The sequence below is a fragment of the Seriola aureovittata genome, chromosome 19 (assembly GCF_021018895.1).
Source record: "Seriola aureovittata isolate HTS-2021-v1 ecotype China chromosome 19, ASM2101889v1, whole genome shotgun sequence".
Classification (NCBI taxonomy): domain Eukaryota; kingdom Metazoa; phylum Chordata; class Actinopteri; order Carangiformes; family Carangidae; genus Seriola; species Seriola aureovittata.
In genome coordinates this window covers 14,886,043-14,910,133 of record NC_079382.1, presented here as the reverse complement: position 1 = coordinate 14,910,133, position 24,091 = coordinate 14,886,043, and the positions used below count along the sequence as shown (strand labels likewise).

The 24,091-nt window shown below is 41.1% G+C and overlaps 2 protein-coding genes across 3 annotated transcripts in view; both read left to right on the top strand.

Moving 5' to 3' along the window:
- Positions 1-1,182: 1,182 nt before the first annotated feature.
- Positions 1,183-5,653, top strand: LOC130187851 (cartilage intermediate layer protein 2-like). Its single transcript, XM_056405777.1, has 9 exons — positions 1,183-1,679; positions 1,940-1,978; positions 2,118-2,151; positions 2,269-2,313; positions 2,695-2,724; positions 2,891-3,062; positions 3,795-3,904; positions 4,063-4,237; positions 4,866-5,653. The coding sequence occupies exons 2-9, from the start codon at positions 1,967-1,969 to the stop codon at positions 4,981-4,983; spliced, it is 696 nt and encodes a 231-aa protein (XP_056261752.1). The 5' UTR covers positions 1,183-1,679; positions 1,940-1,966; the 3' UTR covers positions 4,984-5,653.
- Positions 5,654-16,273: 10,620 nt separating this feature from the next.
- Positions 16,274-24,091, top strand: part of LOC130187831 (glutamate receptor ionotropic, kainate 2-like) — a 59,888-nt gene continuing 52,070 nt past the window's right edge. Inside the window, exon 1 of one of the 2 annotated variants that reach the window (XM_056405734.1) lies at positions 16,274-16,857. In XM_056405734.1, the coding sequence (XP_056261709.1) occupies positions 16,734-16,857 (124 nt within the window). In that variant the 5' untranslated portion in view covers positions 16,274-16,733. The remainder of the gene's footprint in view (positions 16,858-24,091) is intronic. The other variant, XM_056405735.1, reaches the window with a different exon arrangement.

Below are 24,091 nucleotides of genomic sequence, written 5' to 3'. Positions count from 1 at the left end.
AAAATCAAATAGTTTTTAAATTCTTAAGTACTACATATTAAGTACCACAAGTGCAGGGGCTATGTACTCACTCCTATCAGCCACTTGCACAGGGCACACGTCAGCCAGTGTGAACAGGAAGCAGATTTTCAGCTGCAGAGTTAAAATGCAGAATTTAACTGCACAACAGATGCTAGCAAAGACAGCATGATCAGCAACACTTGTACTTCATTATCGTATTGCTTTCACCACTTGGAGGCAGATAAGACCCAATCAGGGAGCGACTGTGGGTGTCTGCATCATCTTTTCCAAAGGTCTCCGTTTTCACTTGTCCGGACTACAACGCAACCCCAGAGTTTTCAATCTAAAATGGGGCCAGTAGCGTTTCCAAAAGTCTCCCTGGTTGAGTGCTTGAAAACATCGGAGTAGTGTGGATGGGATGTAAAAATGTACCATAAGAAATGCGTTTTAAAATGAAAATGTAGTAGTGTGGACGTAGCAATGGATAACAAATTATAAACGTCACTGATCTTGATTATTTTTGCTAGTAGCTGTTGTCACCAGGATGCAAATACCCAGTGAACTTTTTCAGGTGTGATGGTGTGGATGGAGCCTTACTCTTGCTCTCGGACTGACTGGACATGACTGGACTGACTGGTTTGAAATGAATCTGGGTTGGAATCTGGGTTGGTCCACACAGGAAGAACAACAAAATAAATTCAGTTTACCATTTCAAACAAAGGAAGCTTTCATGTACCCAAATGGGCATCGGAATGTTCTGTTCTATTGAGACAAATGATCTTCCTTATATAACCACCAGACCTAAACAGGTTCTAGAATAATTGCTGGTGCAGAGTGTAGGTGCTATGTACTTACTCCTGTCAGCGACTTGCACTCTGATCATGCTCTTTTAATTGCAGCGATAGCATGACAGATGCTTTTAACTGCCAAGAGGAAGCCAAATTTATGTCTGGATTATGGCATTCACTGCAGCTGTGCAGTTTCAGCTGTCACCCACCGTTCTGTAAAGGACAAGAAGGTGCTAACTGCTCCAGTTGTAAATGTTCGTTATCATCACAGCTTCAGAAACTGAGAATGGTGTTCAGTCTGAAAGATTTGGGATTTTGCATTGTTTTAGCCCACTATCTATCTATCTTGGTGTAAATCTTGCTCAATGACACTTCAAACATTTGTGAGGATGTGGGGCCTTTAACCTGTTTTTACTGATTTAGGGGATATGATCTGGTTGACCACACTATCTGTTGAGCTTGTTTTATGGTAAAGGAGCTGAAATGAGCCACTCACAGAATTTTGAAACAGGATATGTCCCTTCAACCTATTGTGTACTAACACGTATGCATCCCCTTAGTGTGTTTGTAACAGATATGCAAGGGATGAAGTGTCTGTAGAAGAATTGTGGAGCTGTACATCTCATCTCCAACTATTATTTTCCTGTTCAAACCTTTTTTATTTCCAAACATATCTTGTTCTAGAATTTCTTTGGGTGTGTTCATCAACGCGTATCTCCACTGTTAAGGTGTGTTAAGGTGTGTTAAGGTGTGTTAAGGTGTGTCAAGATGTGTTAAGGTGTGTCAAGATGTGTTAAGGTGTGTTAAGGTGTATATATATTTAGGCAGGGAGATGCAACAAGCCAGGCAGAGGTTCACACAGTCATTCTGTTCTGCTGAGAGGTTCTTCGGGTGAGTCTCTAACACATGTCTTGTAATGTCTTGTAAACACATTCTTGTAATTTAGTTTGCTATTACATAAAGTGGCATTTTGTGAATCTGGAAAATATTCCAACTAAAAATTCTGATTTTTTCAATATAAAAAACAGGGGAAAATTACATTTTATATTTGTTTTTCTCAGTACATACTGTTCATTTTTATTTCATACACCCTTTAAGAACATATTTTGATAATGCAAAACTTAGTCGTTTCTTTCTCTTTTATTTTACAGTTTGAAGTTCCACTTTTATCTGCAGTCATGATCAAATTGGTAATGTGCAACTCTTTGTATCATATTTCCAGTTTTTCAACATAAATGCATTTTTTTTACATTTTTCTATTCATTAGGTAATTTCTGTATATGTAGCCTACAGTTTGTCAACCTTTTAAATTTCTATTTTCTATTACAGTTAACTGTTGCCCTTGTTGCGGGATTGGTTTTTGGTAGGTTCATATCCATAACTGCAATACCATGATCATTTGCACAATACTGATGACACTGCAATCTCTCAGCACTGTCACCATCACAAAACATAACATCTGTCTGATTACCTTTACCAGAGAGCAACCAGCAGGACTCTAAATCACCAGCTCTTTCTAAAAGCAGTAAGTGCCTTCACTGTATTTTGATAAAAATTGATAGTGTGATCAAATTCACACCCAGTGTGCAGTATACTATGTGTGTGGAAACACCTCTGAAACGGTTTGCAGCAGAGCAATGCTCTGACTGTTGTGAAAACTGAATGAATGTCAATATTGAATCAGGTGCTGTAGCACTTGAACTGCTGTGTTTTTTTTGAAGCTGCAAGGTTTTTCTTTTTCTTGAAAGGTGTTACCAAAGTAAGAATTTTCATTTGTCCAGTTACAGATTTCCATTAGTTGCGATCCTGATATTTACAGCACAAACTAAACCACTCAGCAGTTCACTTTGTATAGGTCTGATTTGTTGATTTGTTTTTCTGTTTGTCTATTTTTGACTTAATTCAGAACGTCCCTGCAACTATCCCACCAACACTCGTAAGAAGATTACACCTTTTCTTTTTACATTTTCATTGCATCTGTCTTAGTATCTTTTTTTGTAAATTTTACACTCATCTAGATGAAATTGCAATATGTGCAATTACAGAAAGGTTTCTAATGTCATGTTGTTATAATTTATCTCAATTTACATACCATGGTCCAGGATGCTGGACAGACTGGTTTGACAGAGATGACCCAGGTGGACGTGGAGACTTCGAAGTTCTCAACCATCTTCGCAGTGAGAACCCAGGAAAGATCTGCGCTAACCCAGTAGATATTGAGGTCACAACTCTATCCGGGCTCAGTGCGACTTCAACAGGGGATGTGTTTCATAAGTAAGTACTCTATGGATACAGTTTAAATGTGTTTTATGTAGGGATTCATATTTTATTCTACTGAAAGTGTTATATTACAGTATTATTGTCACTGTATGTGTTTGTGGACCTGGTGAGACCAAACATACAATATTTCCAGTTTTTCCACTTTTCATGTTTTATTCTTTGACATTGATCAGTCATGTCAAACTATTTATTCATCTGAACAATTGTTAGGTGGTACAATACACAGATGTTAATTGGACATAATTCTCTTCTATTTAGAGACGGTCTAGTCATTTGGCAATTATGATACTGAATGTATATAATTTAATATGTTTTATACTACACACTAATAAAGCAAAACATGCAAATGCTAGACTTTGTGACACTGCATTTGGGCACAGCAGTGGTTTGAGCTAAATGCTAACATCAGCATGCTAACATGCGCAGAGAGATAATGGTACAAAACGCAGGTTTAAGGTTTCACCACCTTATTTCAGCGTGGTAGCATGCTAACATTTACTAATTAGCACTAAACAAACTGATAGCAATGTCATTAGTTTAGGTTAGCAGGTATTTGGTTATAAAGTATTGGGCTGATTAACATTTGAGGCAATTCACTCAAATCCACAAACCCATGGTGGTTTTAGAGATACTGATATTACCATCCCTAAAAAAAAAGCACTTACAGAAAGTGGATGCATCCATTGGATTATTTTTAGTAACTATACTCCGTGTCTCTTTTGTCAGAATGGACACAACTACAGGATTCATCTGCAGAAAGACAGACCAGTCCTCGAAGAAATGCAATGATTATCGTGTTCGTTTCAGCTGCCATCCCCCTTTCTGTGGCGGAGGAGGTACTGTGTGAGCACATGCAGTTTTAAGCTGCTGATGCAAAGTGGATTTCCCTCTTCTCTTTTATTGTCCGTGTGTATAAGCATTCATCTAGAATGGTGCTTTTGAGATTTGCAGTTTACTACGAGTAATGCTGTCTGTCTTTTATTGCTTCCCGCAGTGTGCTGGACCAAGTGGTATGACCGTGACGACCCCAGTGGAACCGGGGACTGGGAGCTTTTGAAGAACCTGAGGAAAGAAAACCCAGATGAAATCTGTGATAACCCTCTGTTCATCGAAGCTGTCACCACTGACACACTGACCCCAGCCGTCGACACAGGGGAGACCTTCAATGTGTAAGTTGCCTTATAGGGGAAGAACATAAAAGTTTACTAGTAATTTACCTAACCAATCAATCACTACTTCTCAACATTAACACTTCTTTTCCAAAGTTTCCAAGTCATCAAGATAAACTGCCTGGAGCTACTGCTTAAACAGAGAATGGGAACTTTGTAGATGCACATTTACATTAGATAAGATGAAATTTTAATGAGCCCCATGAGGAAACTGGGTAATAGGCACATAATGTCTGAAACTTTTAAACCTAGCTGTGCCTTACTTTATTCTTGTGCTAACTGCTTTCACTGAGAAAATATGGTCAGTGTGTTCTGAGGAGGAAGAGACGAATGAATGTATCAGTGTATTGCTATTTCTTATTTGTGATTTGATTATTAGATTTGAGATATTTCACATTTAAAAAAGAACTGACCCCTCACATTAAGAGCAAAATAAGAATAGATAAGTATATATTTCATCTTTATTTAACCTAGCAGCAGTACCTTTACAAACCAGATAATGATTTTAAAATTATTTTTGAATAAAATGATGAAGGGTTATGGCAATGAGCCCCATTTTAAAACAAGAAAAAACAAAATCAGTTTGAATTTTTTTCTAATTTATTAACTGCTTGGAATTATTTTTCAGCTTCAGTCCAACTAAAGGATTTGTGTGCCTTAAAAAGGACCAGAGCGATGGCACCTGCCGTGACTACAAAGTTCGGTTTGGATGCCCATGCAGTGTTAAAAATCCAGAAGAATGCTGAGAGGAATGGGGAGAGAAGACGTTCCAATTCTTATCACTTTCATTTTTTTCTGATGTTTCTTTTCTTCTATTCTTCTGTTACTGTTCCTGATTGAAGAAATATGTAGAACTAGGTTTGTTTTCATTTTTACTTGTCATAGTTGGAAAAGCACTCGTGTTACTAATAGCGTTAACGACGGCTCTGATCCATTCAAGTCGCCCAATGTGACGGTGAGCCAGCATGAATGACACCAGGACCCTGAAACTAAATCAGCTACATGGAGTTCAACGTTAATTCTATTATTTACATCTATGCTTTTCCTACCATGAAATGTCAAATTATCTTTGGTGGAAAAATGGCTTATTAGGTGGTTTATCAGTTGATCTTTTCTTTATAGTTATTATGAAATCATTATCTTGTATGACGACTGTAGAAAACAAATCACCAGCATTAAAAATACTGAAAAACAGCAAATCTCTTTTCTGATTAAGTTTCCACTCTACACAGCTTATTAGGACGGCACTAATGGGCTCACAGGCTTACATGAAGTTGTGATTTGGTGTGAGTAATGCAGACATATGTGTTCTCAACAGATGGTGGGAAATGATACGATATACAGACAGTAGGAGGTGCTGGATAGCAGTGCTGTTTAACAGCAATGTGGGAAATGTGGAAAAGTCAGTGAATCTAAATTTTTGTACCAAAAAAATACCCAAAACATGCATGGCAACACTAACAAGCACATGTGCAATTGCATGTGTTTTGTCTCTTCTTTCTCAACCAACATTCTTCCTTTTTGTAGCAGAGATAGCTTTCAGCGCAGGTCTGGTGTCCTTACAACCTCACTCACTTCTCTCTGACCTAAATCACGCCTCTGCCATGTTTCCCTCAAAGTCAAACGCTCCTGATGTGAGCCTGCACCCACACAATCTCCTGCAAACCCTCGAACATACACACACATGCAGAAACACATAGCCACACACGTACACACACACACACACACACACAAAGGGAGGGGAGCGGGGAGATACAAGGTGATTCCTGCTGCACCTCAACACCATCAACGTTTCCTCAGGAGATGAACACTTGTGATAGGTGCTGGAAAGAAACTGCAGTGCATTGCCCAGAATGTAAAATGAGGGGCGAAAGCTTTTCTTCTGTCTGTTATGGGAAAACCTTGTGCTCTTTGGATGATTTTGCTAATGCTTGCAATGCATCATTTCTCTGCCCTTATATATATATATATATATATATATATATATACTTTGCTGCTATTTAGCTTCAAATATGCATGTCTGTCTTCCAGTAAGACTGTGTTGAAGTAGGCAAAATATGAAGAGATTGAGACGAGGAGGAGGGAGGGAGGGAGTAAACTGGATGCAATCTGCTAAACTTTCCCTCTTCACTTTTTTATTTATTTTTTTTCATGATAAAACTGAAGAGGAAAAATTCTGCCAGAGGTGGTGAAGTAAAATGAAATCTGCACCACTGAAGTACAACAGAAGTGTTGAAGCTTCAGAGCATTATGGCGTTCCATTCTCTTCCATTAATCTCCCAATATTCCATGGCTGTGAAGGCCTATTTATAGACCAGGGGATGATTAAGTGGTGAGGCACTGTGCCACAAAGGGAACCAAGCTCATTTTCTTCTTCCCATCCTCTCTCTTCTTTACTCATGCTTTACCTACTTCTCTTTCTCTCTTTCTTTCCCTCCCTCGGCGTCTTTATTTTCTTTCTCACCGTCTTCTCGCTCTCTCTCTCTATTTCCTTCTCTCTCTTTTTCATAAGCATATACATTATATTATATACCCAGCCTTCCCTTGCATAGTTTAGTTGTCAGTGGAATTATGTTAGACTCAAGGGGGTAAGGATAAGTCCCTCAATTTCATTTTTTTTCTATTAAGCATTTGACAAAAGGGTTTATGGAAGTGCTAATTGTTATGAGGCTACACAGGGAAGAGTGACAGGCTTAATAAGGGAGGATGAAGCCCCATCGAGTATGTTTTCATCACTAAATCAAGTTGGATCAAGATTGAGGGGTGTCCATTAACTGTAAATAGAGGAGGAAAACATGCACAGAGATCCAACTTATACCTGCTATCGCAAGGTGTCCTTGAGTGGAAGTAGAGCACTGCACAAGAAGAAGGGTTAAGCTCATTTTCGTGTGTACAGACATGATTAATGGTGCAGAGGAGAGGAGAGGAGAGGAGAGGAGAGAGGAGAGGAGAGGAGAGGACTGACCTCGCTCAAGCTCGAGACCGTCCTCATTTCATCACCCACAGAACAGAGAGGGCATAAATGAGATCAAACTCTTCTTAATGTCTCCTCGCTGACGCTCTATCTGCTGGTCCACGTCCATATTTTTCCCTGGGTTTTGACGGAGGCTTAGGTGGCAGCGTTTTTCCTGCAGGGTGGATTTTGTGCAGGGCTCACTGTCGATGCCGAGCACCTCTGTAACAAATATTTGTCTATTAAAACCACCCAGAGGATTTGTGCAAGGAGGAGAAACAACAGCGAGTAATCTAAGACTTGAGACTTGAATATGTTGAAACAACCATTTTGTCAGTGGGAGAAGCAGAAGGGTGTTTGCATGTAGATTTGTGTGCGAGATGTTCAGAATGCAGCAGTTCATCTGTTATACAGTGAATTCTGTTGTGTGCATAAGCGAAAAGAGATGAATATCTTTCTGTCACTAACATTAATAGTTACGGGATGAAAGTTGTTACATTTGTTGCAATTGAACACATCTTGTATGTCCTTAAATCTATCACAGTTTTACGCAACCACATAACAACTGGAGCTTGTATTTAAAGACAAATTCGTCACACTTTTTAGCTTTGCTGTTTATCTGTCCAATATATTTTGGTGCTACTGCAGTCTTGGCAAACCATGAAAGCACTTGAGCTGTAGAAGGCACAGTCCATGTACCTTGAGTTATTTTTAATAAATCCCCAACCAGGCAATTTGATAATTCTCAAATCCATGCGTCAAATGCCATTTAATCTAAAGACACAAATTCATCACATTTATGATGGTATAAATTTGATTCATGCTGAATTTACGTGTAAATGAATAGCTCAGCCTCCATCACTACAGTGTCTGGGTAGTGAAACACCAACTTTAAATCCCCCTTACCAAAGCAATATGAGCCTGAAAAGCTATTAGAGCATGACTCCTGAGAGATGAACAAGACAAAAGCGTTATGCCTGTACCTTTCCGGAAGGTGAGAACAATACCAGGCTATTTTCACTCTGAAAAGCCATATTAGTCGTGCCAGCTTTTGCCTGCCGGCAACTCCTGTGTGATAGCTGTCTGGGACATTTTGTTTCCAGTCACAGTAGCTGATCCCTTGATTGAAAACATTGAATGCTGAGAGGTTGTTATCCCTGTTTGGAGTTTCTGATCCTGGATGTCTGAGGCGACTGCTGGGCCCTCTCATCCCCAGCTGCAACAGTTGATCCCTGGATCTTCGTGGAAAGAGAGTGGATTGCATTACTGAGATGGAAGCCTAAAAATGTCAGGGATGTTTGCCTGCTACAACCCGTCACTGAGAGGGAAAAAACTCAGGTGTGTAACTGCATGTGAAGCAGATATTATAATGAAAAAGTTGAGGCATTCCTTCTAAATCTTCCCTTTGTCTTTGGGAGTGTGAACCCAAGTCCTTGTAAAGTAATTAAACACCTGAAAAGATGCCTTATTTTTTCCTGCTATTACTCATAGGCCTAGTTTTATATTGCATAGTGACATATGATGGTGGCCTTCACATTTACAGGTGGTTTTCTGTGTCTCTTTTGTCAGTGGTTTGAAAAATGGTAAGAATTAGACCAAATACTGAGGAGTTATTGCTATAGGCACCCATTCACAAAGCCCCAGATGTAAACAAATCACCCATGTGTGTCCATTCTTTGTTTACACTTCCATGTCTCTCTCTGAAAGGCCCTCCTCCTACTCTTGTTCGCGGACACCAAAGATGGAGATGTCTTTGCAGAGAACAAAGTTTATTGGCAGCTATCCTGTAACAGTTTGTGAAGCCTTGTGAGCTCCTCTCTTGTTTTCCAGTCTCCTTCTCTGCAGGCGAGTTCTTGACACCAACTATTCCAATGGGGAAAGTCACTTTTAGCAAGCACTGCCAAGATCTCTATTTGAGGGCCAAAATATGTAGGCAGACTGATGCATCTGTCCACATTCTGTCTATTCCTTTCTTTCAGACTTTCTCTGCGGCTTTCTCAGTCTCTCTCTGTCTCTATCCCTCTCTCTCTCACACACACACACACACACACACACACACACACACACACACACACACACACACAGACAGACAGACACACACACACACACACACACACACACACACACACACACAGGGGGCTGTTTCTTCATCATTCACACTGAGAAATGCCCTGTAAGGATGTCCTTATCCTGCAAACCAGACTCTGCTGGATGCTCTGTAATAACAACTCCAGCCGTCCACCATCCAATCAGCCTTGCTCTCTGCTGTGTATGTATGTGCGTGTTTGTGTGTGTGTGTGTGTGTGTGTGTGTGTGTGTGTGTGTGTGTGTGTGTCTGTGTGTGTGCATGTGTTTGTTTGTTTGTGCGTGTGTGTTTGTGTGGGTCGGTGTTTGTGAATATGTATGATTTGATCTGAAACCACAAAGCACAGAAGGCATTTATTTTCCTGACAAGAAGAAAAGAAATAAACAACTCATACAAAATAAATAAAGGAGAAAAAAAAACATTTATTTATTTATTTATAGTCACTTGTGTCTGATTGCATTTAGAGGTTATTCTTAGAAAATCTCAGCATTGTATGTTTCTCTCATACATAATGCCATTGATGCTGAGAAAATAAAGATTTAAAAAATAAAATAAAAAATTTTAATTATTGACTGCTTGAAACAGAGTGAGATGGACAGAAGCGGGATTACACTGCAGGAGAAGTTTGAGAATTTTGAGAAGTTTCTATGGACATTTAGACTTTTTTACACCAGGAAACTGGGTCAGATTTGCCACCCTTTAGAACATTTGAGAATCCAAGCTGACGACAGTATAGGAATTTCCTTTGCAGTAGCAGTTCAAACATGGCAGAGATGTTATAATAATGACACCAGGGGTCATCATTTGTAAATGTCGGATACACAGTCTGTTGGCTTTTATTTTGAACTTTTGTGCAAATGGATATGGGCCCTCTAGGACTATGAAGCATTATGCTTTATTGCCCTGTTCATTCTTGTCTGAAATTATGATGCTATCTTTCACTAAAACTAATTAAAAATTATGGATCCAGAGAGTGAAAGAGATTTAATTTAAGATATATAGTGTGAGTAAAATCTGAACAGGAGCCAATTTAAAGGTCCTACAAACCCGTGGTCTGTGCACACAGGTGTTTCCCTCACTTTGCCTGATTAGACCTCATCTCATGCTATGTGGGCGTGTAAAGAATGTGCCTGACACTTTTATTGGTTTGCGAGGTTTGGTGAGCTTCTGTAATTCCAGCGTAGCTCCACCTATCTTCAACATGGGTAGAAGTCTAATCAGACAGAATAAGTGAAAACCTGTGTGGGCGTGCAGCAGTTTTAATCAACGGTGAGTAGACGGCAGAGCAGACATTTTGACTTAGTCATGGCAGGAAAAGCACTGGGGGGAACTAATAGCATTAACAATGGCTCAATTCCATCAAATGTCCCAGTAAGATATGACGGTAAACCAGCATGTACTATAGCAGGGAACTGAAACTGCTGGTGTAAATGGAATAAAGTTGTTATTGATTACAACTGTACTGCTCCTGCTGTGACATGCCAAAATGTCTGCTGTGAAAAAGATCCATTTGGTATCATTAGAGATCTAAGCTACAAGTATCAACGGGGGCGGTAGGGTCACAATTGTCAAGTCAATCACCAGTATTGATTTTGATTATTGTGATACATTGCAATACAAATGCCTCATCATGACGCAATTATATCACAATAAAGATGCCCTTTGACACAGGCGACACATTGAATTTGCAAATGTGTAAAAACCAGTCAAAGTCAAAACGATGCACAAGGGTACCATTAGAAAGAAATGAGGCACATCAATACAGTCATTCAAAATACACTTCTATTGTCGAAAATTATGGTTATTATTGCAATCAAATCATTTGTGGCCGTGTTACATCATATCCTATGACCACCAGAGAGTGTGGCGCTGTTGAATGGATGTCACTTTGTAAAAGTGGTTGCAGCTATTTACATTACTTGGTCTTTAAATGGGTGATAGAGAGGCCAACAATTTGTAAATGGAGGGAACAAAAGGCCACATTCAATAATTATCAGGTGGCTACTTGGAATTTATTTTTTTAAAGCCTGAATAATGTTAATAGCAACAACCAATTATACAAAGTAACACCGTGGAACAGCGCCCCCTGCGGTCACACTTTACAGTGGTCACAGAATATGGTGTAACAACAGAATTATCGATAGAACATAACATGTATATCCTTTTGGAAATTCTTATTTCATTTTCCTTATTTATGTGTTGAATTTTATATTATTTATTTTTTATTTATTCTATTTTGTGCCCATAGTCTCTCCATCATGTATCTTATTTGAGAGGTTTGCATTGTGTCTTCCAGTTTCAATGTTAAATACTTTAAATAATATGAAATGGAAAATGTTTTGAATAATAGTCTTTGAGAAAAAAAAGGAGAGAGAGAGAGAAAGAGAGAGAGAGAGAGAGAGAGAGAGAGAGAGAGAGAGAGAGAGCGTTATCCCGCCTACATGTAACCTGATTGGACAGACTCTGGAACAGCCTATCCCTGAACAGTATCCGACTTCCTGCTTAGCCCATTCAAAACATAAACATGTAGACACAAGCCTGAGCTGAGTTAACGTCACTGCACTGCGAACGATGCTTTTGGTAAGTTTTGACCGCTGGTCCAGCCATATTTTGATAGTAACGTTTGTTGCAAAGTGGTAGTTTATGCTACCTAAATTGCTTTAGCATTAAAAGGCAGACAAATAGCCTCATACATTGCCAAAAAGCATGGGTGCTTTTGATAGCTAATGTTGGGTAAACTAGCTAATGTTGGCTAAGCTAGCTCAACATTTTGGCTGAACCTAAAAAGTTTTTCCCTGGTAAATTTTCAATTTTATTTTACGTTGTTTATGTTGTGATGCCTTCAATTGAAGCTAGTCTAATGCATTATCTTGTTAGAATTGCATAGTTCACAGCCATGTCAACATTTGTAATCTGTTCAACTATCAATTTACACTCAGATTATTAGGTAGACCTTGTAGTCCCCCCCATTGAAATCTGTGAAGGTCGGCTAACCAACAGAAACATCTCCCAGTATAGTACAATACAGTTCAGCAGCATCACAGATGACATCCTTGAAAACCATAAAGAATGAACTCCTCTCTAAAACGGTCTCAACAAAAGCTGAACATTTATTGCACAACTGTTATTATTAGACTCCATTAGTTTTAGCAAAGTGTGACTAATAAACTGGCAGCTGAGTGTATAATCTTTGTATGATTTTCAACTTATATCAAGCAGTTGCACATGTTGTATGGTAATGCACAATAATAGTTTTTCTGTAATGCTAACAATGGGACTTATGTAGTACTGTAACATGGAAATTTGGTCGTTACTGTAATGATATAGTATCTTGGTGCTAACGTGGTAATTGGTGATGTGGTCACAGTTAAAATGATGCATGATCCCAGAACTGGTAGAATTTACCATAGTACTCAACCATCATGGGAACGACCAAATTACCATGCCATTTTTAGAAAGTATTACCATGGTAGATAGTAGTTACAGATGGCTGTCACATTACAAAGTCAGAGTGCTGCACCAGAAGTAAATCTGCCTGACTGCAGTTGCTGGAAGGGGGGTTGGGGGGCTTTGCGGGCATCCGTCAGCACTAACTGGAAGTGACAGTGTGCAGAGAGGTCCTAATTACTGTCTCACTTGACTAATTGTCATCTCTGAAGAATGTATTCCCACTTAGGTCCTAGGGATCTCATTGATAGCACTGCTCAAGTCATATAGGCCAATGCTGACTTTGGCATGCTGTTATGTTCGGAGGCACTGCTGAAGCAAAGCCATAAGTGGGGAATGTAAATACACTGAACTCAAAACTGCCATGATTGCAGGCTCGAGTGAGGCGCACAGTATGGTGCATTTGTGGGGACGAATGCTGTGAGACTTTAGCTGGGGTGATAGAACAGGTTTATATGTTTTGTATGTGCGAGTTCTAAGGGAGAGAGTGTGTGTGTTTTTTGGTAGAGGTCCCTCTTCAACTTGCCAAAGTGTTAAGACATCCTCAGCTGCAGTCATCCTGACATAATAGGCAGATGAAGTGAGACCATTGTTGGCTTTCTGGAGCCAACCATGTTAAAATAAACTTGTAGCATTCAGAATAATGCGGTAGAGATGAGCCTTTAGTACAGGGCGACTGAAGTGAATGAATGTCTTCTTTTTCAGGGTCTTACCATTCAAAGTGCATCAGCTTCTCGTTTCCATGGTTTCCTTCCCTGTGCCAATGCTATCTTTCCACCAGTCTGCTTGTGCGAGAGAGCGAGTGAGGGAGGGGGGGCGAGAGAGAGAGAGTGAAAGAGAGAGAGAGAATGACAGAAGGCTTTTAGCAGTGGTTATCTCTCCTTTGCATAAAGTCCCCTTTGCATTACCCAGTGCATGAATGGCATCTGAATAAACACACCAGCCAGCTCATATGGAAGCCTCCATGGGTTACAAGCGAGTGGGTGTGTATAAACTCATCTAATTTGTGGTCTCCTTCAAAAAACGACACGGTTTGATCATGGATGAAAAAAAAAAAGAGAGAGAGGGAGTACATCTCCCAAATGGCACAGGGGTATTTTCCCCATTAGCCACAACAAGCCAAAGGAGCAGGAGTCACTTTAACATCATAATGAGGCAATTTGCCATACCCATTGCCTCCTGTTTTATAACTGGTTTACACACACCATTATCCCATCCTGACTGGTTTACTTGGAAGTGAAAAGTTTGTTAAACACTATGGCTTGTAATTGGTAATCAAGATATTAACACGCAAAACAATGAACTGGGCCTAATAAAAGACATACAATATTATTTAGATTTATAATAGAAAATCAAGTCGGAATCATTTGTGGCAGCCTTAATTCTATTTGGCTAATTCAATTTTGAGTGCATTGGGTGTAGGAGCACCTGACTGCTTATCACAATCAGTGCGGTGCCTCAGCACTGGGCCAGAGGGCGCTGTGTCTTTAAGAGGGAAAGCAGCGTGCATGCGAGTTGATGTCTTCTCCCTGAGCTCAATAAGCAATCCTTTCATGCTGTGTGAAGCTCTGCTGACTTCTACGGAAACCCTGAATTTCTCCATAATTATGCTAATGGTCCAGATGGTAGCATGATGAGTGCCATTCTCTTTGATATTCTCACATTGCAGAGTGCTGGTGTGCAGACCCACGCAAACCGACACACGCTCAAAGTCAACGTTCACACCACCTACTTGATCCCATGGTGATTGGGTCTTCCTTTAGCTGATACAAGCGCCCTCTTCACTGTTAAATGCATTAGCTTTTATTTGTGAAGGGGATTTGACAGATCCGGTTGTGTATAATGGAGTAGCACTCCAACAAAAGATAGGTGGGTGTGAGTGTCAGTATCTTTTGCTTATCCAGACATTTACCTATAATTGAACTATTCTGCGGTCTGATAACGACACAATAAAAAAAAGCAAAATCAGAGGATATAAAATAGTAATCGCGACAATGTCACCTTAAATATATATTTCAGATACACTCAGTCCATACGGTGACTTTATTTTGGAGTACTTCACCACCACACGCTCATACACACACACACAGGCCAGCCATTCACACTTGAGTCACACAGTGACAGTGTTCATCCAAGCTCTGGAAGCTGGTGGCGCCGATCAAAGAGCTCCTTTCACATCCCCCGTTGGGATTACACAGCCCTGTACCTGCAGCTCCAGCTGATGCGCTGGCCCATGAAGAGCCTCACGATGGAGGCGGACTTTGATAAGGTGCATGTATAGTGTTCAATCAATAGCATGAAGGCCCATGCAAGAGCTGCAGATATCCATCTTCTCGGTGCCACGCATCCTGCAAGGATATACCCTCATTTGAGCCCACTAATCTGATAGAAACGCGATAGGCCTATACTTACAATCTCGAGAGAGACATTTTGCACGTCTTTCCCCGTGAAATTTAACCAGCAGTGGAGCCATCGCGTGTATGCCACACACACACACGCGTGCGCGCACACACACCTTCGCATCGGAGGATGGCTCACACTCGAGAATAGTCAGTTGCTGGAAGGCTTTCAAGTCTAAAGTGGAGTTATTTGCATAGGTTAAATATTCGTGCCTTTCAGCAGCTTCTGTCGATATAGCCTAACGGATTTGCTGTTCTGCCAATTTTAATTCCTTTCATCCCACTCCTCCCACATTTCTGGAATGATGGTGTAAATTGTTGAAAGGTTGTGGCCTGAAATCTCGTAAAAGAGGTTCAGAAAGGGAAGTTATGAATGACAAAAAAACAGAAAGTGGACCTTCATATCATAGTCGGTTGGAGCTACGGGGGAAAAAAATCACTGCAATGACATCCTGCAGGCTTGAGATTAGCCTATACATTGCTTGTGTGCAGAGGTTGGCCAGCTATTGTGTGCAATGTGTACAGAGTTATTTCTTAATATACAGTAAGCCTATTGTTGCTAATAGTTGTTTGAACTCTGATGGAGATCATCTCAGAGCTGACTGAAGAGAGAACAAGGGAAAACATGAAAATGTGGTTTTAAATAGAGGTTGGAGTTGCTCTTTATCGCATTAGATGATCACATCTGATCAATGACATAATACATTTTAAGTATAACTACGATTTTTCATCATTTGAGGATTGCCCAGCACGGATGCTTTGGTTTTGTGAATCTGGTGGTAGCCTGGATTAAGGGTTCACCCCGAAGTTGCTGTTGCTGTGAGCACTGAAAAGATCGCATATTTACCAGGCGAATTCAAATGCATGCTTGGAGCTTGGAGCCAGTTGAGTTTGTGGAAGAAACGGAGAAAAACGCATCTTAGATAAGGTGGTAGCCTATGAAATAAAGTTTCCTGCTCCTCCCTCCCCCTTTTTTCTCCTTCTCCTTTTTACCTCTATCCATCCCTCTCTCTATTCCTCACCTCCCTCTTTTTCTTTTTCACCTTCCTTCCTACCTATAACCCCCCCAACCCCGCCACCAACCCCCCCTCTCTCGCTCTCTTCCCCCCACTCGCTATCTCTGTCTCTCTCTGGTGCGCGTTCACAACACTAACCTTGGCTCGACGTCAGAGCCTGTGCAGCAGTGCAGTATAATGGGAGCGCAAGCAACCCAGAGCGCCTCATAGGGGGCTGCATATCGCTGCTGTATCCTCTGCTTGGCGCTCTCTAGCTCCTCTCCAAACCCCTCTCCAGTACACCACCTATATAGCCCATGCTCGGGCTCCCCCTCCTCCTCCCCACTGGATCCGTACCCTTCGACATGGATGTCCCGCCGTCCCTCGACCCGGAGGATTGTTGTTTCTTGGCGCAGTGAAGGAGGAGAAGGAGAAGGGGAAGGAATCATGCCGGGACTGCTAATGGATTTAGGGAAAGCGCAAGTGACCATGCCGTGATCTTGCGCATCCAGGGCCGCCGTCACCCTGCCTTGCCCAACGACCGTAGAAGAATTACGGGGGAATCGAACCCGCGCACCGGGGGGATTAAACCACTGTGCATTTTTTTAAAAACAACATGAAGATTACCTCCCATCATCTGATGATAACCAGTCTCGTTTTCAGGTCCAACCTCAGGCTGATCCCGCTTCTGCTGCTGTTTCTTGGTTACACTCGCGGGATGCCACACGTTTTAAGATTTGGTAAGATTCTCCTTGTTTATAACACGATACCATCTGTAGCGATATCTAATCACACGAACTGCTTATGTGACAATCCACAGTGAAATGACATTGACGGGGATGCAAAAGCAGATAGATCGAGACATCCGTGTCCCATTCTTGCCTTCTCTTGTATAGTTGGCAAAAGAATTTCGCCGGCACCCTTTAAATCATGTTTCAATCATTTGTTGATTAATAGTTCACAGTTATAATCTCATAACACTTTGCTATTTGCCGTATGCATCACACCATGAAGGTTGAATGGTGTTTGTCCACAAACATTTAAACCAGTGCTACAGCAACTTTTGGAAAAGAAAAATCAACTGTAGCTAACTCGTAGATGAAGGCGTATTCCTACGCAACAGTTCACGGATATGAGCATCTGATGAAACCGGAGGAAAAAAAACACATCACTGCTCGACTCTGCTCACATCTTCTCACCACTATCCTCACGGTAGTCTTGTATCTCCACGGCCTTTTAAACTGCTGACACCCCCAACATGTCCCTTGCAGTAAATGTTTACATGTAAACATTACTCCCCAGAGTGCGGATCAATCCCTCTGATCCATCACAAGGGCCAATCAATACGCCGGCCAGTAGCCTACTTTTTTTAATCCTTAATCCCACTGAACTGCTACCCAGCATGGATTGCATGTCTTATTTATATTGGTTATTTATACAGTCATTGGCATTGATTAAAAGGATAGTTCCGGTTTTGAAGTGGTGATTGGGCTGAGTCATGTTGAAAGCCAAATGTGACCACATAACTGTTAACAGCACCAACTGAGAATAATCACTCATACTGATAAGTAGCCTAAAGTTGATTAGCCACTTCTCTTCAGGAACTAAGGCGACAGAATATCGCTTGGCGGAAGAGCTATATAATTAATGTTGATAGCTTTTCAACAGTTGTCACTACAGCGCATTGTTGCTGATTCACAGCTTTAAAAACTGCTATTAATACTTGTTTTTCTGTCCTAAAAATCACCACATCACGGCCTCCTGTGGTTTCATCTGTTGCTTAATCAGATCCCTCTTAGGGTGGCTGCGTTATTGCCGCTCTCTGTTGCATGTGCAGAGAGGCATCTTGGAGTGACAGGGCAGGGGAGCCCCCCTCCTGACAGCGGATGTCATCAAGTGTTGACAACACATCCTTACAGTCCCCCCCAATTCCCCCAATTCCCCCGAGGGTCCTGTTTAAGAGTCAGGCCGCGTCCGCAGGAGCCGCCGCTATGGCAACGGGGATGTGCTTTTCTTCCTGCTGCATCCTCCTCAGCCCGATGAGAGATTTCCCGTCTCACACGTTGTCTGACAGACGCCGGGCGTCTATTCAGTAATCCTTTGGGGACGGCGGCGTCCCTGCGTAATAGTATGTGATACCAAAGTTTCCAAGCCGGCAAATAATGACTAAATTCCTGGGAGAGAAAGTGGAGCAGTGATTGATAAAAAAAAAAAAAAAAAATATTTGAAGTGCGCCTCTTCTGATACCGTAGAGTGAAATCTGGCCGCGGATGTCACACTGACATGTATATTTGTGTATTTTATTGTGTGAAGATGATGACAAAAAAATTTGCTTTTGTCGCCTGACACGTTGGATCAGCGCGGTAGACATAAACATGCGAGATAAGAGGTGATTCATGTCACTGAAATCACTGAAAGCTCTCTTCCTTCTTTTTTTTTTTTTTTTTAAGTCTGTGTTCTGGTGGCAGTGATGCGACCAAAGTGGCTTAGACGCGGCTAAAAAGTCGAGTCGCTGTCCGTGGTTCTGAACAGGCGACAGCTCCGTCTGTTCAGAACCACGGACAGCGACTCCGGCTTCTTGGCAGCGCAGCCTGAGCCTGTTGCTGAACAAAAAAAGACGGGTGTGTGTTGTAGAAAAGCTTTGGTTTCAAGGTTTTTTTTTGAAGCGTTATCCCTTGTCAGTCAAGAAGCATCCACCTCATATCTTTCCTTTGTAAGTCTGCTCCATCTCCTGTAGTGCAATTCAATCTCTATAGAAAAGATGACATACTTATCCGTCTGTGTTTGTTTGTAAAGGGGCTGACTTTCTAAAAGAGAAAAAAATACAGTGATTTTTATCAAGAAAGTAAGATGTAGCTGTGTCAGTGTGTGTAAGTGCATGTGCTTTGGAGAGAGACAGGAGAAAAGCAAAATTGCCCTGAGAGACACTGGAGCCCATTGGTCCTTCCCCCGGTGCATTTCCTGTCCTGCAGGATGTGCTTGTTCAGCAGATAATCCCAGCTGCTCCTGCAAGAGGCTGGCTAAATGAGGAGGTCAGCTCCCCTGGGTCTGTCTGTTCCCTTCCTGCCCCACTTCCATTCTGCCCAGACACGCGGCTCACATTGTACAACCACTGTTCTCCTGTCAGACTGAGACCTTTACATGCACACACACGCAGACTGTAACACCAAAGCATAGTCAGCCCTTTGTATTCACAGCATTGGTCTTCCCATGTAGAGCGATAAGTGTCAGAGAGAAAAGGAAAAAAAAAAAGAAAAAAGAAAAACAATAAGCGTTCAGGCCACCAGCTGCAGGCAAAAATGCTGAGCTAATTCCCAGGCTGAATTGAATTATTGTGTTCAGTGTTGCTCATTTATAAATTGTACAGGTAATTCATTTACTTAGATACTGAAATGGAAGCCCTTACAAGGTGTAATAAAATACGCATGGGAGAAGATCCTCTTTTTATAACTAGTTCCCACTTACCTCTTGAGAGTGTTTAATGAGACTTTGTAGCTAAGGTTCTCAGAGACCCAGAACGATGTGGGTAATATTTCAGATGCAGTATCGGTTTTCTTTCCACTTCCACCTGTACAATGTAGGCTGAAGAAAAAGGCCGTAAACTATCCATTTAAACATGAAATGAAAGCTTGGTACTCCATAACGAAAAAACTGAAGGATGTATTGAATTTGCAAGTAGAAAAAATGTTTTCTCCTTATATTTTAAGATATTATTTTCATGATAGGGAAGTCAGGAGAGACTGTAGAAAGATCTGACCTTCTTGCTGAAATGATGTATGAAATTTCAGTACAGTAGTATTTTAAGATGCTGCTGTTATAAAAGTTCAACTTTCTCAGTACCTGTGAGGGGAAAATTCAGGGCTGTATTGAAGTCTAAAGCATCATGTGAAAGCTGACTGGTAGGCTAAAATTAAAGGAGCTCATTTGACTTTCCTTCCATGGAAATAGTTCTATTTCACATGATCCGTTTTAGCTCTCCCAACAAACAAGCATTCAGTCACTCAAGCAATGAGTCATCACATCTGCCATTTCATTAGAGCTGATTGAGTTCTACTTAAAGACGTGTGTCTTATTCATAAATGAAGAAATTAAAGAGAACAAAAATCAGCAATGAAATTGAGATAGTGTGCAGTGTTTTATTTCTGATGTCCATGGTTGGTCTGCGGCTGTGAGGTTGAGTGATAACATTATCACCGCCATCTTCAAGCAACATTGGCAGTCGCAGTACGTCCCCGGGCTGTCAACTGCTGCTGAAAGCATTGTTGACTCAGAGATGCTCATTTTGTTTGTTTATTTCCTGCTTATGTTTATATTTTCCCACTTTAGCCATGCCTGGGAATATTATGACTAAAGCACAACATTGTTTTTCATTTTGGAAAGGAGATCAAGTCGTTTTTTTTTTTTTCCAGTATTTTGGCAAAAGACACAATCCCCTCTGGTGGAAGCTAAGTTTATCTAGCTACTTCCACAATGCTGTGCCAGGATAAAGGTCCTTTATTGCGTTTCTAATATTTAACACTCTTTTTATCCCCTCAACTATTGTGGTGAAATTTCAAGGTTGTCAAGAACAAGCAAGGGTAGAGGGAGCAAATTCAAGGGGAGTTTGTAGTTAATTGACTTTATTTGCTTTTGCTCTCCTCCAGCCTGAATTATCAGCATGCTGGAGTTTAGCTTGGGTTTGCAGGAATTATGGATAACACCCTGTGCCCTGGCCCACTGCCAGCGTGTTCACGGCAAACACATTTAAATAGGCACAAAGCTGCTTAAAATATTCATGTGTCACTTGGCCCCGCCATAGCTTATAGAAATATGAAACTATCTCTTCTCTGCTGGCAAATGATTTCCATGGTTTAAAAATACCCACCGTGGGTTTCAAGAACAAAGAGGAGATCTGTCGTACATTAGCATGCAGCACCACACATGGGCTTGAAGCAGGGAAATATCTAGATGGATTTCTAAAACATGTTTACAGTCCTGACTCTTTGAAGGTCTTGCTGTCATGCCTCAGTTACAAAAGGCTCAATGGTGATTAATTCAGGGTACAGATTTCTTGGCATTTCGAAATGGAAAATATCTGTGAGGTATGAAATTAGTTTTCTTGTTGTGTTTAGAATCAAGTCAATTTTTTTAGATTTCCCAGCTACATTCGGAAAGATTATTTACAATGAAGGAGGCTTTAGATGATTGACTTTATATGCAGTGTAACCAGTGCCTCCTCTGACATATGGTTTATTTTTGCGACTAATATAAAACACATCTGTCCTGTTCTCCTACTGGCTTGTGGAAGTCCTGATTTCTGTATTGGGTTTAATTATTCACCGCCTATCACTCTTTGTCATTGTCACTCAGGGATTTCCCTGGGTTCCATAAGGGTTAGGGGTTATGTGTGCAATTGTTCTGTGAAACTGTCCCTTGAGAAGGACCCTGCTGCATGTCTAGCTGCCTGGTTGTCTGGCTCAGAGCTGACTGAAGGTCAGAGCTCAAACTGCTCTCAAGGAATATATATATTTATATATATGTATTTCTTTTTGTGCATCTTTTAACGCACATGAAGCCGTCCTTCTCACAATCCCACCAGGGGAGATTGAAGAAAATTTGAAGTCACTGAGCGGTGCAAGAAAAACAAGAGTGTTTGTTAGAGAGAAGGGGGGGGGGGTCTGTGTGAGGTGTGAATGAGAAGAAAAACAGTGAGTGTTGAAGCCAGCAGATACCGAGTAAAGATAGATTAGTTTGCCTCAGAGCAGTCCACTCTCAGCCCACTCTCAGGTGTGGTCTTTTATTACTGTTTTTGTGATGGCTTCTGTGAAGAGAGTCAGGAAGGACAGTCGAGTATGCTGTGGAAATGTAGTGGGAGTCCAGGAGTCATGCACTGCAGCTCCGAATAAATGTCAGCGGTATAGTATTAGCAAGCTGAAAATTTGCCTGAGACTATAGATTTGCATGAAATAGCTCCTAGTGGAAAGAAAAATGGGGAAAAAAAACATTAATACCACAAATATCCTTGTAGGTTCCTTGGGGAACTAAACCCAAATATGTATTTTTATTAGCCTCTAATGAATTTATCTATTAGGCCTCATTATGTATTTGACTGTCTCCACTTCCACTAGACCGTAAGATGGTGGGAATCAATAAAAATCAATATGTTTGTATTGCTAAGAGGAATCATGAAAAAAAAGACAGAAACTGGCAGCATAGCAAGTAACCAGTGCCAAGTCCCAGATGCCCCAGTCTGTGTGTATCTATCACAGGTTACCATCTGTGAGAATGCAAACACGTACACAAAAGAAAAACAACAAATGTGTACTATAAGATGGATGTGTGGGAGTGGATTAATCATGCGCGTCGCTGTGAATTAATGACGACTTAAAACAGCCACAGGCTGCAGCGACTTCTTTAGGATGTGCTTCTTAGACGTTATCACATTTCTTGTTTCTCCTTTCGATTTGTCTGTCACGTTCCAAACTCAGCTGTACGTGTTCAATTACTCCCAGTGTGATGTATGTATGTTGTTAACTGGCTGTGCTTTAAGTGGTTTGAAAAATCGACCTTCCACTTGCTGCAGTGTTTGCGCCGTGCTCTGCGTTATACAGTACGTGGGAGTAACATGTGAGACCTTTAACTTCGTAGGAGCTCAACTGTGGTAATTAACTGATTGCTTAATAGAGGCAAACAAACCTGGTTTGTCAGTGGTTTATTATAGAAGCTGGTGATAGTGCTGATTGGGAGCTAGAGTAAATGTTTAATGTGTATTTTAATTTGTAGGACGACCACTGATTGCCTTTTGTTGGATGTGTTTGTTGCTAAAGGGCTCGGTCGTAAATATGCATTCATAATTTCACCCATGTAGTTATGTATGAATTTAAAACTGTGTCTTAATGTGCCCTGTAAAACGAGGCAATTATATGTGAATTCCAAACACGCAGACCAAGTAAACATACTTGAAGGAGCATACACTGTAAATGAAAGCATTGACGTCCAAACTACATGGGATTCAAAAGTCAATCGATTACAGAAAGCCCTCCGGCTGTGTTGGCTATGATGTGAGGCACCGATCAGGTTAGGATGTGGTGAATCACCTTCATCCCCATGCCAGCTGAATAAAGGAGTGAGAGGAGGAGGAGGGGAGCGACTGGCTGAAAGAGAGGAAGCAGAATTCAGGCTCCCATTGACAGCACAGCCCGTCGGATGTAAAAACGTTTCTCTGTTTGAACCAAGGACACTTGGGGAAATGGGCTCTGGGGGAGGACGTATTGAGACAGGCTTACTTAAAATCATGTTCATTGAATCAGCATGACACTCACATTTTCCACGATCCACCAGGGCTATGCAAAACGCCCTCCTGAGATGTTGATTTTAATTTTTCTGTTCTCCCTTTCATTTGGCTCAGAGGGTATTTTAAGTGTTTGTGTGGCATTCTCTAATCACCCTTCCAATCTTTTTGTTTTTAAGGTGTTAGCAAAAGGAAAGGTGAAAGGAGAAACATGTTGGAAAGAAGCTAGTGCTATTGTGTCTAATTTAAAGTAAGGAATGTTAAAGAAAGCATAAAGATAACAGATGTAAGCTGCCATTAGTTAAAGAAATTAGAAAAAGATGTACCTCCTTTTGGGAAACATTTAGACAAAGCTTTACTGTGAAAACCTACATCTTTTGGCTGCAGTAGCCTTCGTCAGGGTTGTGTTGTTAGTCGCCCACACTCAGACCGACACTCTTCCCCCATTTGTTTGATATGACCCAGCAATCCTCCCCTTATCCACAGACACACACACACACACAAACACACACACACACACACACACACACACACACAAAGCATTACAGCGGACTGGAACAGACTTAGATTGATTTCCCATCTTGTACAATCTGTTTTAAGAATTTTGAGGAGACATAATGAAGCCAATCGCTTCCGTTTCCCTTGCACAGCTTCTGATGAGATATACCCACACCCGGCCAGTGCTTTTTGAACATGACAAAAGA